At 39.1% G+C, this 18,874-nt stretch overlaps 1 protein-coding gene across 8 annotated transcripts in view; it reads left to right on the top strand.

Annotated features, from left to right (window-relative positions):
* Positions 1–4,762: 4,762 nt before the first annotated feature.
* Positions 4,763–18,874, top strand: part of mecom (MDS1 and EVI1 complex locus) — a 462,369-nt gene continuing 448,257 nt past the window's right edge. For 3 of the 8 annotated variants that reach the window (XM_073041408.1, XM_073041407.1, XM_073041406.1), the window contains exon 1: positions 4,764–5,090. In XM_073041408.1, the coding sequence (XP_072897509.1) occupies positions 5,013–5,090 (78 nt within the window). In that variant the 5' untranslated portion in view covers positions 4,764–5,012. Of the gene's footprint in view, positions 5,091–18,874 lie in introns of all 8 variants that reach the window. The other 5 variants (XM_073041404.1, XM_073041403.1, XM_073041410.1 and 2 more) reach the window with 4 other exon arrangements.

Below are 18,874 nucleotides of genomic sequence, written 5' to 3'. Positions count from 1 at the left end.
CAAGAAATAAAGTTAATAAGAGTGTCTCAGAAATTACTAATTAGGGATCACTTTGGCAGCCTTTAGTAATGAATTTTAATTGTGAAGGTCAGAGTGTGTATTATGTTTTGTAACTTCAAAACATGAAGCTAATTTAAAGGAAGACTCAGGAGTCTGAAATGTTAGTCTAATTTCATGTTAGGTGTACACATATCGTGCGGTGGCGTGATGATGTAAGCAATTCACATATTGTTACATAGAACCCATAATGAATTATTTAAATAAACAAGAATGCCTAATCAAACAATATATAAGCAAAATTTTTCAAATCTTCTTGAGACATTAAATACACAACAGTGAGCATATTTAAATTTCATGCTGCAGGAAACTGGGAGTGGCTGCCATAATGTTCCAAGCATCAACGTAAATGATTGAATAATCATGCACATTTCTCCCTCCAAATTTCCAATGAGCATCCCTGGTAATAGAGAATGCTGGCTGGATAAATGAATCAGACCCCATTGGTCAACGATGCAAAGCAGACACTAAATTTTACTTTTGGACTGTTGCATCAGTGAAATTGAAACAAGCTCATGAAAAAGCATTTGAGACCTCTTTGCTCACTTATTGAAACCACAGGACCTGATGGTGTGAGTTTTGACAAAGTACTTCACCACATCATTTGTGTGTGACATGGCCTTTCTGTCAAAACAATAGGAGCCAAATAATTTCAGTCCGAGCCAGTATTTCCTTATAGCTACCCAACACAGGAGAAAAATGTAGTTGTTTAATGACAGATGTGATCATTTAAACATTCAGAAGAAGAGAGGAAATTTGTTTTGTTTTGGAAACTAATATCTGCTAAATATTTCCGAATATTGTTGATGTTATTTAAACACTCTTGTAACAATCTGCCTGGCCGCCAATAAGTTTATCACAGTAGATGCTGACAAGTTGCTTGTAGCTGAAGATCAAAGCTGCTGAAGCACAACTGGTTGATTGGCTGGTAGCTGGTTCACCAGAAGTCAGGCAAAGATCCAGTTTGCCATCTGCATCTGTCCACGCTGGAAGATTCTTCACCGAAAGGCTGGACTGAGCATTCTTTTGAAGTTGAACTTGTAATTATAGGGAAGAGGGAAAGGCAGTGAAGGAAAGCCTTCGCACATTACTGAACGCCTGCAGATGGTGAAAATGTCATGATGATGATGTCACCACCCTGCCTGTATTGATCATGGCACTTTAACCTGAAATGAAGTATGCAGGGAATGAAATCATAAACAAGAAAGCTATAAAAATGTGAAACTCTTTTGTAAGTATTATGATAAATTTGATACGATGAGGTCGACACGGTAGTGCAGTGGCTAACATAATGCTGTTACAATCCCAGCGATCAGTGATCAAGATTCAATTTCCCCCACTGTCTGTCTGAACTGGCAGGAGAATTGACGGATATCTTTAACCTCTCGCTTCGGCAATCTGAGACACCAACCTGCTTCAAGCAGGCTTCAATTATACTGGTGCCTAAGAATGTGGTAACCTGCCTTAAAGACTATCATCCAAAAGCACTTACATCCATAGTGATAAAGTGTTTTGAGAGGTTGGTGATGAAGTATATCAACTCCTGCCTGAGAGGTGACTTGGATCTGCTCCAATTTGACTACCATCATGACAAGTCAACACAGATGCCATTTCATTGGTTCCTCATTCTACCCTGGGACATCTGGACAATGAAGATGCATACTGTAGGAGAGGATGTTGTTCATTAACTACATCTCCACATTAAATAACATCATCCCCTCGAAACTAATCAATCATCTTCAAGACCTTGGCCTCAATACTCCTTGTGCAACTGGATCCTTGATTTCCTCACTTGCAGATTTCAGTCAGCTTGGATTGGCAACAACATCTCTTCCACAATCACCATCAACACAGGTGCACCACAAAGTTGGATCCTCAGGCCCCTGCTCAACTTACTTTCTACTTATGACTGTGTGTCTAAGCACAATTCCAGTGCCATATTTAAGTTTGCCGGTAACACCATTGTCCTTGGCCAAATCAAAGGTAGCAGCAAATCAGCATTTAGGAGGTAATTTGAAAATCTGGCTGAATGCTGTCACACCAACAATCTCTTATGCAAGACCAAGGAGCTGATTATTGACTTCAGGAACAGGAAACTGGAGCTCCATTGGCCAATCCTCACCAGGGGTCAGAGATGGAGAGGGTCAGCAACTTTAAATTCCTTGTTGTTATCATTTCAGAGGATTTGTCCTGGGCCTGGAACTTAAGGGCCATTTTAAAGAAAGCACAGTAGTGCTTCTACTTTCTTAGAAGCTTGCAAGGATTCGGGATGACATCCATCAACTTTGATTATGCAGTGGGGAGTATATAGACTGGACGCATTACAGACTGGTATGGAAACACCAGTGCCCATGAATGGATAAGCCTACAAGAAGTACTGCATACATCCCAGTCCATCGGAGGTACAGCCCTTCCCAACACTGAGCCCTCCCCATACTTGGAGCGCTGCTGAAGGAAAACAGTATACATCTTCAATGACCCCTACCATTGGCATCAGGCAGGAGGTACGGGCCACATAACAGTTATCCTCGCTCACCATCAGGTCCCTAAATCAGTGAGATAACTTCACTCCACTCATTCCATCCCTGAGCTGTTCCCACAAAATTGGAGCTCACTTTCAAGGAATCTACATCTCATGTTCTCAATACTTATTGTTTATTTATTATTATTAATAAGTTTTTTCTTCCATTTTGTATTGCACAGTTTGTTGGCTATGGCACATTGGTCATTTGTCCATTCTGTTGGGCGTGGTCTGTCATTGATTCTATTGAGTTTCTTGTATTTACTGTGAATGCCCACAAGAAAATGAATCTCAGAGTTGTATATGGTAGCATATATGTACTTTGATTTAAGATTTACTTTGAACTTTGATCGAGATTGTACATTCTCCCCATGACCACATACATTTCCTCCGACTGCTTTGGTTTTCTCCCACATTCCAAAGACATAGGGGTTAGGATGAGTAAGTTGCAGCAATTCCATGTAAACTGTGGAAGCATGGAGTCATTTGCGGGCTGCCCCCGGCACATATATAAACCTGTTGTGCAAATGACGCATTTCACTGTAAGTTTCGATCTTTCGATGTACATGTGACAAATCAAGCTAATCTTTATCTTTTAAAATCATCGCAGAACATTTGGAAGGATTAATTCTCACCAATTCTAAATTATGTTAAAAATATGGAGCTTAAATGGAACTTTGAGTATGGTTAGGAGAATGGTTTTAAAGCATGGCGAGAGTGAAAAGCATTCTTGGTGCATTAATTGGGCTTTGAGCATTACCGCAGCTAGTGTTCAATGAAAATAATTTTAACTGAGAATCTTTTAACAGCACTAAAACAAATCTTCCGAATGGCTTAACAAAAGAGTTTCAGGGGAATGTTGGGATAATTGAAACTTAGCTTCACTGTCACATAAAGGAGAAAATAGTATGGATGACTTTCGTCCTGGGAATAGAATTGTGAATTTAGACTATTAAATTATACATTGGAAGCAGCAGCTGATAGCACTTGTGGGTCATGGGGGTCATTGATGATACCAATGATGATGACTGACGCTGATTTCTGTAACTTCGCTGATGGGAAATGGACCAATAGGGTGTCTAATAGAAAAGATTTATATCTTCTGTGCCCAGATATGAAAGTGGGGGAGAATATGAAAACATCACCTTTTCAGGAAATTCAACTGGCAGGGAAACTGCTCCTTTACCAAAGCAAAACAGTAGCCATCTCAGACAAAGAAATAATACGACATTGCCTCAGATTCAAATTTCACTTTGACGTGGAAATGCTGGCAAGGTATCCTTTACCTTTGTATAGAACTTAATATGCTCTGATTGATGTTTAATAACATTAACCAGCAGAATAATACAGAGGGTAGGTTTTTATAAGCCCCTACGTTCTAAATGTTTGGACTGTGAATATTCTCATGCTTTACAATACTTTGAGAGCTGATGAGCTTTTGCTGTGAAAGGATAATGAGAAAGCAATCAGAGAATAAGAATGATGATTATGCCTGACATACTTACCCAAGTTGTGATTTAATAAGGCCTTTCCTGGATTAGTCAGCCTGTTATACCTTACAAAATAGTTCAATTAAGGAGGCAATATTTGAGACTTTTATTCAGTCAATTATCAGGAGATGTTATCACACAACACTGGTACTGCCACTGTGAGAGTCACTTATTTTGCTGATACATAATACATGATTTTATAACATATATGGTGAAGCTTAGAATGCTAGAATATGGAGTTTATTAATATTTTATGAATTATTAATCTAAAAGATGACAAGCAAGATATTTTCCTCCCTTTTTCTACTATTTCCAGGCACTATAGCCAATTTCATGTTAAGTTTCTATCTACAGATTCCCCAGTTTAGATCCATGGAGTGACTCAATCATGTTTCAATGTTGATGCCCATATATTCAAAGTGATTTTGATTCTCTCCTTTTGTCCCATGCTTCTTCCATTTCTCTTAACGATCCCAATTTTTCACTTCAGGCCCAGATTTTGTTTGGTACTGTGAATGACAATTCTCCAACATTGGTAGTGATGCTCACAATTTTCTAGACTGCTTATAATAGCTTTATTTCGCTAGAGATTGAATAAAATATCAGTCAGAAATTGTACCATAATCCTTGGATTGGTGTCACTACACCTTTCTAATTCTCTATTTCTAACATCTTTCTAATTAGGTGATGACAGCCTGTATGATGAGTACTCAGCTACAGCAGCAGAAGAGGAACCGAATGCTGATGAAGAGACAGGACATCTGTCCCTCAGTGCCCATGATCTGTCCTCACCTGCCACATCCAATGAAGACTTTACACCAAAGGATGGATCTCCTTATAAAGCTCCCATCTACATTCCTGATGACATTCCCATTCCACTAGAATTTGAACTGCGCGAGTCAAGCATTCCAGGCGCTGGATTAGGGATATGGACTAAGAGAAAGATGGAAGTGGGTGAGAAGCTTGGTCCTTATGTTGGAGAAGAGCTGTCAAGCTTGAAGGGTCCCTTTCAAGGCTGGGAAGTAAGTCCATAATCTATATCAGTTTCAAGTGTCTATTATCAAAAGGCATTTGTTATTTGGAGAAGCTTCTGGTTTGGAATATGTATGAATGTTTCTGATGTGATTAACAAAAATATCCAAGAAGTGATTAGGTTTTGGGTGTTGTCATTCTCTTGGGGTACTGAACAGCTAGTTCTCTCCCAATACAAACAAAGCAGAAAACGTGAAGTTAGTACTTTGTGTGTAAGCATGTCTGTCTGACAGGGAGTTGATTATGAACAGTTCATGCAAATGTACGACTAAACTTGCAAATTGACTCCCCTTATAGTATCTGCCCATATTGTCCCCATCAGTATTTTGTATCTCTGCTCTATGGAAATCAGTCAAAATGTGAGTCAAATCATATTGAGAAGAAAAATCAGAAACATTTACATCCATATCTCACCTTGCATGACCATACAAAGGACTTCATTGCTGCTGGAGATTATGATCAACTGATACTGTAATAACAGTTATGTGGCAAGATGAAAATTTATTTCTACTAACTTCTGATGTATTGAGTCCTTTAATGCACTGGGTAAGAGGTTCCCAGTGCAAATAATTCTTGAAAGGAGTCCATGAGTAAAAGTCCTCCTTCAGAGTCCCTTTGGAAGTAATGGTGAGGAGGTGTTTCACTAAATCACTACAAACCTCAAGGCACAACTTGATTTAATTCCACTTTTTTCCCCGATTTCACTTCATATCTAGTTCCTCCACTATCAACAACGCCGATTAACTGATCGGAATCCTAAAAACTATTGGGTGGATTTGGTGCAAGTTTGCTGATGTACAAAGAACATTTCCTGAAATAAGTTTTATAGTTGTGTAATTAATAATATTGTAGCAGTGGATCTGTTAGTACACTATACCATAGTGGCTAGTTAAATAATTTAAGAATTCATAATGAGGTTTGGAGGTATAAATAACATACTGCATGTCAAATGCAAGAATTTTTATTTTCATATACATGTTATACTTTCCAATTTGAAATGCAGCCTCTTTGCAAATTTTCCTGATTGTCAAATGTTATCAACACATCGACACAGAATATGGCTTTATCACCCTTATTGGCTCGGATGGTATTGCTCTACAGCTGATGGTTCTGGAGAGGACCATAGACTAACAATCCTCCATGGGTCAGTGTTAACCTTCTTGCATGTCTCATTGTAGGGCAGAGATCAGTATAATTGATCTCTAGTTCCATTGTAGAGTTCAGTACTGATTCCTGGGACGGTGCTCAGTCCTGCAGAGTGAGGGTCAGAATGTAGCCATTATCTGGCCCTCCGCTTCATGCCAGCAAGGGCATTGTAGCCTCATTCACTTCAATAGCATCAACAAACTATAATTGGAAAGGTAAGTGAAATGTTAATTTAATTAACATTGATGACATTATATTAATTTCACGTGTTCTTTAAATGATGGCATCTTATTTGAAATTGCTATCAGCATTGATTAATGGAAAAGGCCTTTGAATTCACAGATTGCCAAAAGGTTATTAGGGTGGTCTTGGGATGGAACATCAGGTCTCTTACTGAGGCTTAGTTGCTACTTGTTGACCACTATACTTGGTAAAAATGCTCAGCCTGTGAAGCCTGAAGAGCAATTTGTCCCATGGAGCCCCAGAAGGTTAGCACAGCTAAGAAGAGGTATATGGGGGAGGGGTGATGTGAACACAAGTTATGCCACAAAGCTACCCATTATTTCTTGCAATATTAGAAATCCTTTTCATAAGGAATTTAAACGGAATAGCGTATAGAATATAGGTTTGAAGATGAAGCATCACAGCCTTTACAACCTGTCACAAGCTGCTCTGCGTTTCAAGTCAGATTGACCATTGTTTACATGCAGGGTCAATAACAGATTTTATGCTCTGCAGTCACATCCTACTATGCTTGTATTGTTACGAAGAATTTACAAATGCAGAACCTCTAACAGCCTTATAATTTTTCTGTAATCAGAAAACTGATTTTATATTTCATGCATTAACGCTACAACTTAAGTTATTAACATTTATTAATAAGGTTGTACTAATATACAGTATGCTATTATAATATTGGTGATATGGATAAATAGACAAAAAATAAAAAATATTGAAAGGTGCGAATAATGGTAACAATAGCGGCTTTTATATTTAAAGCCGCACATGAGGCTGCTTAGCAAGATAAGAGCCCATGGAATTACTGGGAAGTTACTTGCATGGGTGGAGCATTGTTTGATTGCCAGAAAACAGAGATTGGGAATAAAGGAATCCTATTCTGGCTGGCCACCGGTTACTAGTGGAGTTCCACAGGGGTTGGTGTTGGGACCGCTGCTTTTTACAATGTATGTCAATGATTTAGACTATGGGATTAATGGATTTGTGGCTAAATTTGCTGATGATACAAAGGTAGGTGGAGGAGCAGGCAGTGTTGAGGAAACAGAGAGCCTGTAGAGAGACTTAGATAGTTTAGGGAAATGGGCAAAGAAGTGGCAACTGAAAGACAATGCTGGAAAGTGTATGGTCATGTACTTTGGTGGAAGAAATAAACAGGCAGACTATTATTTGATGGGGAGAGAATTCAAAATGCAGAGATGCAAAGGGACTTGGGAGTCCTTGTGCAGGATACCCTAAAGGTTAACCTCCAGGTTGAGTCAGTGGTGACAAAGGCGAATGCAATGTTGGCATTCATTTCTAGAGGTATAGAATAAACGAGCAGGGATGTGGTGTTGAGGCACTATTAAGCACTTGGAGTATTGTGTGCAGTTTTGGGCTCCTTGTTTTAGAAAGGATATACTGACATTGGAGAGGGTTCAGAGAATGTTCATAAGAATGATTCCAGGAATGAAAGGGTTACCGTATGAGGAATGTCTGGCATCTCTTGGGCTGTATTCTCTAGAGTTCCAGAGAATGAGGGGGGATCTCATAGAAACATTCCAAATGTTAAAAGGCATGAACAGATTAGATATAGCAAAGTTATTTCCCATGGTAGGGGTGTCTAGGACAAGAGGGCACGACTTCAGGATTGAAGGTCATCCATTTAGAACAGAATTGCAGAGAAATTACTTTAGTCAGAGGGTGGTAAATCTGTGGAATTTGTTGCCACAAGCGGCTGTGGAGGCCGAGTCCATTTAAGGCAGAGAGAGATAGGTTTTTGATTAGCCAGGGCATTAAAGGGTATGGGGAGAAGGCAAGGGAGTGGGGATGTCTGTCAAAATTGGATCAACCCGTGACTGAATGGCAGAGCAGACTCAGTGTGCCGAATGGCCTACTTCTGCTCCTATATCTTATGATCTTATATTTATACAGCATCTAAAATCAATGCAACATGTCCCAAAATACTTTGTAAGTGTACAATGAAACAAAAATGAACATTTACTTAAAGAGGACTGTACATTTTCAGGAATATTTTAATGGTGAAAAGAGAAGTAGGTAGACTAAGAGGGTTAGAAAGATAATTCCAGTATTTAATGCAAGGTAGCTGAAGGAACAGCCCACCACTGAGGGAGCAGTACATGGGAGGCGATCATGATACTGGAACTGGAAAGGCATAACTATCTTGGATGGTTAAGAGTGTAAAGTGTTTAAAAAAAGAGGCTGAATCAGAGAAGCAGGGCTCGGAACCAAGAGCGCATTGAAGCAGCAGGGTCCGAGAGCAAGGAATGACCTGAGGTCTGGATGATTTAAGTGCCAGGCCAGATTGAAAAGATCAGGGATGTGTTGATTCAGCTCACTGCTCTGGGAGGTTTACTCTTCTCTGCACTGAGCTAAGGCTGTGACCTTCAACTAACAGGCTTCTAAATTGGTGTGGAATCATGTTCATGAACTTCAGTTCTGAATGCTACTTGCCTACTTTTATTGTTTGCATGATTTGTTTATTTTCTCTCTGCACATCAGTTGTTTGATGGCCTTCTTTTGTTTTAACGGGTTCTATTAGGTTTCTTTGTTTTGTAGCTGCCTATAAGGAGGCAAATCTCAAGGTTGTATAAAGTATACATGCTTAAATATACTTTGAATTGAAGAACCACAACCATCTGAATATCCCTCTCAAGATTATATGGAATTATGCAAAAAATACTTTATCATAAATCCACTTCAATGTTCTTCTCAGTCTTCTCAACAAAATGTAACCTGTACTGAAGATTCCAAGATATTGAAGAATTTGAGAAATTACTTTTTCGTGCATTTAAGTGCCATGCAGGAATGTGGATGTAGAGAGTGTGTTGCCAGAATTGTAATGTGTTGCCCTTCTGCTGTCCAACTAGCATTAGTTTGATGTTGTTAATTGGTGAGATAATCATTGTATAAATATGTTACGTGAAGATTCAAGATGAATTTTTTTTGAAGGTAATAAAGCCAGGAAGAGAAAAGACATCTTATTTTAAGTAAGCATTCCAGCATAACTGAGGCCATATTGGTTCACCATAATGCATTCTCAGCAAGTGCCTGGCTGAAGAAGGAAACGTCACAATTGGAAAGTGGTATCTTGAACAATTGTATTCATCTCTTGTGAACTGAACATGGAGGAACTCTGCAGACAAATTAACCCTCAGCAATTAAAGAAGAAACAAAATGAGAAGCATAACAGTGAACTGAGTAGGAAAGATCTTACCAGATATGTCCTCATTCAGTTACAATATGCATCCAATATTGGTGCCACTTTCCTTGAGGGAACAGAGGCAGGCACCTTCCTGTCATGACAGTGCCCGCCTGCTTTCTCTCAAAGAAAATGGCACCAGTATAGGATGTATATGATCTCATCATGCCTTGCACCCTTAGATTTTAAAATCAAATTGACAAACCTTTGCTCATCACATTGTATTTATTTATTTAAGGATACAGCGCAGAACAGTTCTTTCCAGCCCCATGAACAGCGCCAACCAGCAACCCTAGCCTAATCACAGGACAATTTACAATGACTAACTAACCTACTAAACGGTAGGTCCTTGGACTGTGAAATGAAGCTGGAGCACCTGACAAATCCCATGCTGTTCAAGGGGAGAACGTACAAACTCCTTACTGATGGTGTCAGAATTGAACACCGAATCCTGGAACACCCTGAACTATAAAAGCATCATGATAACTGCTCCACTACCATGGAGCCCTAATTGCAGTGAAGTAATTCAGCCTTTAGAGCAGGGATTACCAGCCTGGGGTCCACAGGTCCCCTGCTTAATGGTACTGGCTCATGGGATAAAAAAGGTAGGCACCCCTACTAGAGAGTCAATTTGACATTTTCAAAGAGAAAGTAGAATAGAGATGACATGCATCATTTCTTATAGCAAGGGCATCATAGTTTACAAAGCAAACTAGTGCCATTTTCCCATTGTGACGTCCTCCAACTACATGGTGTTGATGTGACGCAGGACATTGCATGGTATATTGACAGAGATATTGGCGAAGTAGGATGCATCAATAACCTTCACTGCTGCTGCTCCCTCTTTAAATAATTACTATTAGGATGAAATTGCTTCAGCAATCACAGTGGGATTTTGGATCATTTAATTAATCTGTGATTTAAATATGTCATTTGTATGGGTAAAGTGATTACAAATGGAAGTCACATTCCAGTACCAAGGAACAATCTGCAAACAAATGACCTGGATATATTTTTAATAACAAGCACATTTATTACACATGGGCTTTCCTTTTAAAAAACAAACTGTTTTTATTTAATCTGTTCCATCTAGAGGGAAACAGCGCTGCACATCAGGAAAGGCAAAGCAAAACCAAATCTGCTTATGTGCCAAGGGAGGAAAATTTCTATGTCACAATCTCAAAGTGCACTCCCTTGTTCTATTATCATTGTACACCCTCTGAATCCACAGCAGTCTGCAGTGAACCCAACTGGAAGGCAGGCTACGTTGTTTACAATAGCTGGTTGCACAATAATATTATCTAATCACTTGATTGACCCAGAAATGAAACCCTGACAGCAGTGCAAAATTGTTGAAATTTGGATGTGAAAATGGGAAGCATGAGCCAACAGGGAATCGGTTGAATGTGATTAGAGTGCACTTGACTTATTCTGGCCTTGCAGTCATAAATTTAACCTTTCATCCCATTTTTTTGAGACCAACACGAAGCATTATCTAATCAGGTATTTGTTAGTTGAAGTACAAATTGAACAAGAAGGTCTTGGTGGGGTCACAGGACAAGGGCAAAGAGGTCAAGACATTTTTCAGTTTGTCGTGTGGTGTGGGTGGGGGGGGGGTGTTGGTAACAGTGGATATGTTGAGGTCTGAGTACAGATACACTGTGTATCCTACTGACTGAAGAAAGAAATTGACCAGAACAACCAACAAGAGGGGAGAAAGGGACTGATCAACCATGATAACAGAACTTCCAGTAATACATACATTATGGAGCCTTGCAACAGGTTGATGGTATTCATTATATCTTTATATCTCAGCTTGTATTAACTGATCCCAATATTTGCCAAGTTTAGGGCTTCTAAACATTGAAGCAATGAATTCATGTTGCTTGGTTAACAGTGTTAGTACACAGATTCATTGAATGTGAGTATATAATCATAAATGTCCAAGCGATCACTTTGAATCCTCCACATTATCTGTTTTGTTTGGAAAATGGTGACACAGAGGCCCAGGCAAATGTTCTAACTGCACTAACTTAGAGGATTTTGTTTTGAAAGGAATATCAAATGGGATATAACAAATTTTTTTAATTAAAACTAATATATTTCAAATATTAATGAAGTGTCGGTGGACTAAGTAAGTCTTAGACTATTGATCTAGACTAACGTATTCAAATACAAGATTGGTTTTTGCAGAACTTAGGTTCAAGTACTTAAAGAAATCTGAAATTTAAAAAAATATCGGTGTCTGCAATGTCAACAAAACTAATGGATTTTCGTATAAAACCTTCAAATTCAAAAACATCCTTAAGAGAAGGAAATCTGCCATCTTTATTCAGTTTAGCTTACATGGGAATCCAGACTGGTAAGCTCTTAATTACCCTCTGAAATGATCAGGTTGCTGACGAGTTCTGGTGCACAAGTACGTGTATGCCCAGCTTGCAGCAGTATCACATGCACATAGCTTCATAGAACAGCATTCACACAAAAAGGCATAAGTTCTACATAGTTTTTACAAGAAAGCAATAATCAGAACAACACAAAAGACTATTTTAATACAAATACAAAGTGATTGGAGTGGTTATATTGTTGCTAAACTAGTGACTTGAGTTTTGCTAGTTGCTTCAAGAACCAAATGGTTAAAGGGAAGTAGCAGTTCTTGACTCATAGACAGTGCTTTGTACTTAATGCAATACAGTACCATACACACAACATGCTGGAGAGCTCAGTAGGTTAGGCAGTACCTATGAAGGGTCTCAGCCCGAAATGTCAACTGTTCATTCCCTTCCATAGCTGCTGCATGACCCGCTGAGCTCCTCCGGTACATTGTGCAGATTGCTCTAGATTTCCAGTACCTCTTGTGCCTTGTACCTAAATCCCAATTCGAGCTCAGCTCTGTTGTAATTCTGCTGGGTCAGGAGAGAGCATTGAGTAAAGCAATGGACTGTATACATATGGCAGAAATTTGCTCTGGATATGAACTCTTTAACTTTTTTGAAAGAATATAAATTTGCAACAACTTGAGTTATTTCCGGGTAAGCTACATTTAACTATCTAATTTGAGATTACTTCAAACTGGTGCTAATTACCTGATGTCTATTATTTTAACCCCAAAGGCTGTGGATTTTGTGGTCAACACTTGCTTCCGAATTTGTGGAAAGTCTCCATTTGAATCAAATGTCTTCTGTACCATGACTTCACTTTGTAGTGTCAGCGGTGTCTCTCCCTTATACCACAGGGTCAGGCGGTTCTTGTTTCAGCTTCTCCTCTTTTGATTTGAACAAAAAAAACGGTGCTTGACTCTTGAGGACTGAGGCAGAATCATTTGGTCAAAGGTGTTTCATCTTTCAGATGGGAAATAAACAAAGAACTGCTGCTCTCTTGTGTTAATGTAAAAAGTTCCACAGCGGCACTTAAAGGAAGTAGCAGGAAAGTCGTAGGAGAAAACTCTGAGGGACAGAATGGAAATTCATTCGGAAAAGCAGGGATTAATCAAAGATAATCAAAGAGTGGAAATATTAAATAAGAACATATAATGTTGAAACATCCAACACCTAAGGCAGCAGCTGAAGAAGGAGAGACAGTAAATGTTTCAGGGCCTAGATCTTCCTGCTTTCTTCCTTTCATTTTCAGAACTAATCATTTCTGCCTGTCATCATCATCTTGGCTCAGTCTTTTCTGTTTCTATTTGTTTAGAGTCACTTGCTGGACATGTTCTATAATTTGTTATTAGCAGACAACACTAAAAAAAAAGCATAACGGACTTACAGTTGCTACTCCAAGTCTTTTGGTCTTCCCTTTATTCTACCCTTCTCTTTCAAACCTTCAATGTTACTAAAAATTAACTTGTTTTTTCTCTCACAGATAAAGTAAAAACATGCAGATGCTGGAGATCTCAAATAAAAGCAGAGAATGGTGGAGGCCTTTAGCAGTGTAGTAGCATCTGTGGAAACAGAAACAGTTCACATTTCAGATCAAGAACACTTCATCAGTACTGTTCTGAAATTTGAACAGTCTATATTATTTTCCTTCTTTCCAAATTTTGATGTAGGAAACCCTGCACTGAATGGGACTGGTTTGGTCCTTGATGGGACCAGGCCAATTGACCACAGCCTCCAACAGTTTGCTGGCCAATAATGCAAGAAGTGATTCAACCCTTACATGCATAGTCCTCTTGGTAGCCTGACATGAGCAACACACATAATAGCTATCACTGACACAGTTGAGCAGAGGGTCAGGGCAGCCAGGTTTACTCAAAGCTCATATCAGAGGAATAAATGTCAGGAGGAAGGTGGTTATGATAGCAATGCATAAGTAAATTTCATGTCTTCAAAAGTTACATCAGGATGAGCTGCATATCTTTTAAAATACTTACAGTATGTTCAATTCAATAATTAGATTCATACAGTCATTGTGTTATGCAACATAGAAGCAGGTCTTTCAGCCACACACAATACACTCAATGGCCAATTTATTACATACACTGTACATCAAAGTTCAAAGTAAGTTTATTAACAAAGTACATATGTATATATCACTATATGCAACCCTGAAATTCATTTCTTGTGATTATTCACAGTAAATACAAAGAAACAAAAATCGAACAACCATATTAAATAATTCAACAATAAATATTGAGAACATAAGATGAAGCTTTCTTGAAAGTGAGTCCATGGGTTATGGGAAAAGTTCAGTATTTGGGGTGAGTGAAGTTATATCCACAGGTTCCAGAGCCTAATAGTTGAGGAGTAACAACTGTTCCTGAAGCTGGTGGTGTGGGTCCTGAGGCTCCTGCACCTCATTCCTGATGGCAGCAGTGAGAAGAGAGCATGGTCTGGATAGTGGAGGTCCTTGGAGATGGATGCTGCTTTCCTGCAACAGCATTTCATATCGAAGTTTTCATTGATTAGGAGGGCTTAACCCCATGATGCACTGGACTGTATCCACTACATTTTGGGAATCTTTCTGTTCAAGAGCATTGGTGTTTCCATAACAGGTCATGATGCAACCAGTCAAAACACTCTTCACTGTACATCAAAAGAAGTCAAAGTTTTAGAGGTCATGCTGAATCTTTGTACACTTCTAAGAAAGTAGGGACACTACTATTCTTTCTTTGTTATGGCACTTACATGCTGGACCCAGAATAGATCTTCTGAAATGGTAACACCAAAGAGTTTAAAGTTGCTGACCCTCTCCGCCTCTGATACCCGATGAGGACTGGCTCATAGATCTCTGGTTTCCTCTTCCTGTAGTCAATAATCAGTTCCTTGCTCTTGCAGACACTGAGTGAGAGACTGTTATTATGGCACTATGCAACCAGATTTTAAATTTCCCTTTTATATGCTGATTCATCACCATCTTTGATGCAGCCGATGACACGGGTGCCTTCAGAAACTTAAGTATGGCATTGTAGCTGTGCTTATCCTTACAGTCATGAGAATAAAGCGAGTAGCCCAGGGGTAAAGCACGCAGACCTGTGGTGCCCAGTCAGTTCAGATTGGCAACAATATCCCTCCCACATAGTTTAATGATAATAGAGCAAGTAGAAAAGGCATTGAGCTCATCTGGGAGCAAAACCTTGTTGTCACCTATGTTGGTTGTTTTCACTTTGTAGGAGGTTATAAATTCAAACCCTATATTTTCAGGGATTCAAATTTGTTTTTGATGGCTTCCTGAGGTCATACATGGACCTCTTGTATATTTCTTGGTCACTGATCTGGCAGATTGTGGATCTTTTGGTTCATCTATGGTTTCTGGTTGGGGAATACTCTGAATGATTTTGTGGGACACATTCATCTACAAAGGTTTTTATAAAGTCCATGACAAACGTGGCATATTCATTCAGGTCCTCTGAAGAGAACTTGAGTGCAGCCCAGTCTACTGACTTGAAGCAATCCTATAGCTTCTCCTGTGCCTCCCATAACCATCTCTTTATTGTCCTTATCTCTGGAATCTCGATCTTTAGCCTCTGCCTGTATGCAGATAGAAGGAGGACAGCCAGATGATCAGATTTCCTGATGTGTAGTCTAGGGATGGAACAGTAGACATTCCTAGTCATAGGGTAACAGAGCTCAGGTGTGTTCAGACCCCTTATGCCACAAATGATATATTGATCATAACTGAATTGAATTGACTTTATTTCTTACATCCTTCACATACATGAGGAGTAAAAATCTTTATGTTACGTCTCCGTCTAAATGTGCAATCATAGTAATTTATAATAATTTATAATAAATAGAACAGTTAATGTAACATAGAAATACACTCAAATCAGCATGAGTTAATCAGTTTCATGGCCTGGTGGAAGAAGCTATCCTAGATTTTATGCTGCAGTACTGTTTCCCGGATGGTAGCAGCTGGAATAGATTGTGGTTGGGGTGACTAGAGTCCCCAATGATATTTTGGGCCCTTTTCTCACACCTGTCTTTGTAAATGTCCTGAATCATGGGAAGTTCACAACTGAAGATGCACTGGGCTGTCCACACCACTCTCTGCAGAGTGCTGAGATTAAGGGAGGTACAGCTGGGCAGAGATTTCTTCAAACAAGCCTGATGGCAGTCCCCAACAATGATTTGAAAGGTGTTGGGCTAGGCTATTTCTTGTTTGCTAATCACTACACTCAATACCTCGAGTGCTTGCTTAACATTGGCCCTTGGCAGTATGTACATTGCAGTCAAGATCATGAAAAAAAACTCTTTTGGTAAGTTGAATGGTCAGCACTTACTCATTAGATGTTCCAGGTCAGGGGAAGAAGAGTGTGACAAGGCTACTATTTCCATGAAACACAGGCCCCCACCTTTTGCCCTTTTCAAGTCAGCAGTCTAGTTCATCTGGAGTATTGAGAAGCTCTTGGGTCCTACTGACATATCAAGCATGTCTAAGGTGAGCCATGTCTCCATGAAATACAAAATACAGCAGTTCTTCATTTCCCTCCATGCAGCAATCTTGCCCTTAGGTTCTCAGTCTTGTTTTCCAGAGACTGTACATTTGCCAACAAGATACTGGGTAGAGGAAGTTTTACACTTTGCCGTGTTAGTCTGGCTTGGAGTACTCCCCTCCTCCCTCTTCTCCAGCCATGGTGATGTACTTTTGTCCACTTATGCTGTCCCTGCATTCCTGAGAGTTAGGTCTGTCAGCTCCTTCAGAAGATCAGAAGATTAAGACAGTTCAAAAGTGCATTACTTAAAAGGAAACTACAGGCTGCTGAATGCAATGAGAGTAGTTCAGAAGAAGTACATTTAAAAGGTTTGCAAGCGGCCAGCAAAATTTCACTGTGGTTCACCAACAGCATCTTGTACACCTACTCATTAGTGCAAATATCTAATCCAATCACGTAGCAGTGACTCACTGCATAAAAGTATATAGACATGGTCAAGACTTTCAGTTGTTATTCAGACCAAACATCAGAATGAGGAGGAAACTTGATTCAAGTGACTTTGGCTTTGCAATGATTGTTGGTGCCCAATGGTGTGTTCGGGTATCTCAGAAACTTCTGATCTCCTGGGAGTTTCATGTACAACAGTCTTTGGAGTTTACAGAGAATGGTGTGAAAAGCAAAAAAAAAACCTCCAGTGAGTGGCAGTTCTGTGGACAAATAAGCCTTGTTAATGAGAGAGGTCAGAGGAGAATTGCCAGAATGGTTCAAACTGACAGGAAGGCGGCAGCAATTCAAATAACCACTCTGCACAGCAAAGGTGTGCAGAACGCCATCTCTGAATGCACAGCATATTGAACTTTGAAGTGGATGGGTTACAGCAGCAGAAGACTGTACCATGTTCTATTCCTGTGGCCACTTTATTAGGTAAACTCCAGTACCTAAAGAAGAGGCCATTGAGTGTATATTAGGTTGGGATTAAGTCATACGATATTGCTATGCAAACAGTGTTCTGAACAGGAGCTCTGGGCCAGCTGTAGATGTAAGCCTGTCTCATGATCAGGTCAGGAACCAGAGTATCAACATTATCATTTTTTATTATTGTATTTTTGTTTTTTTCTCAGCTCAAGCTGGTAAAACCTAAGGTCTGGGTATAGCTAAATACACAAACACATTCAATTCTCAATTGCTAGGAACTTTCATACTATTTGTGTGGTATTTAGTATTGTGGCTTTCTGGAGATTTACACATATACTGCTGAATAGGCCTAATTGTTTAATGCTATTGTGTAATGACTTAGGGATGATACCAGTTGTAGATATTACTATTGGGACAATGTATACCCTGTTCATGTTCCATAGTCTTTCAATTTCTTCTTTTAATTCAGCCTATTTCAGGTGTTTTTCACTTAATATTTGCTGTACGTTATGTGTGTTTGGAATGGCTATATCTATTAAGTACATTTTTCTTGTTTATCCTGATGGTTATTACAAATCGTCCTATCTGTAATAATGGATTGGTCATAATGTAATTCGTGCGACTCTGACTCTAAAGTTGGATCAGTTTTGTATTTGTGGTCAGATACGGTTTCTTTTATGAGTTTGTATTTTAAAGCAAGATTTTGATGAACGATTTTTGTCACTTGATTGTGCCTGCGAAAGTAATCAGATTGAGTTAAACTGCTTAAGGATCCTGTAATGTACTGGATTGTTTCTGGTCTGTCTCGGCACTTTCTGTATTTATCGTCCTGAACTCGCTGGCCTTCTATTATGTATTTTTGTTTTTTTGTGTGTTTTAACCGCCTGGTTCTGTATTGCCACAAGGAATCCTCTGATTCTGTGCTTTCACTTGAGTTCACTGCTGTGTACTTCTTTTCAGAATCGCATATGCTCGTGTGAAGCGCTGAATGTTTTCGTGGATGAAAATATATCCTTAGAAGTTTTATTTGACTGTTGTGTATATTTTATTATGTCTGTTATTTCTCTTCCTCCTTCTGTCCTAGGTAGTGTTAATCTAAGTGTGTTCGAGTGTGCATAGAGTTTTCCAAAATTTCTCATTTCATTTCTCAATTTTCTTTGTAAATTTTTCAGATCAGTTTTTAGACCAGGATATCATGCCAAAATAATGTGTTAATATGGGTATAGCGAAAGTGTTTATTGCATTTGTATATTTTTACTGCTGAGCTCTGTTTGGCAGATTTTCTTAAGGCTTGAAGTAAATTATGTCAAAAGGTTTCCCTTTATCTCACTATGATCTATTTTCTTTGCTATTATTGCGGTATTTTTTTTCTCAACTCAGAGTGCTAAAACCTGGGGGATTGA

This window comes from Hemitrygon akajei, chromosome 3 (assembly GCF_048418815.1).
Source record: "Hemitrygon akajei chromosome 3, sHemAka1.3, whole genome shotgun sequence".
Classification (NCBI taxonomy): domain Eukaryota; kingdom Metazoa; phylum Chordata; class Chondrichthyes; order Myliobatiformes; family Dasyatidae; genus Hemitrygon; species Hemitrygon akajei.
The sequence above is the reverse complement of the archived record's forward strand: the minus strand, read 5'-3'. Positions and strand labels throughout refer to the sequence as shown.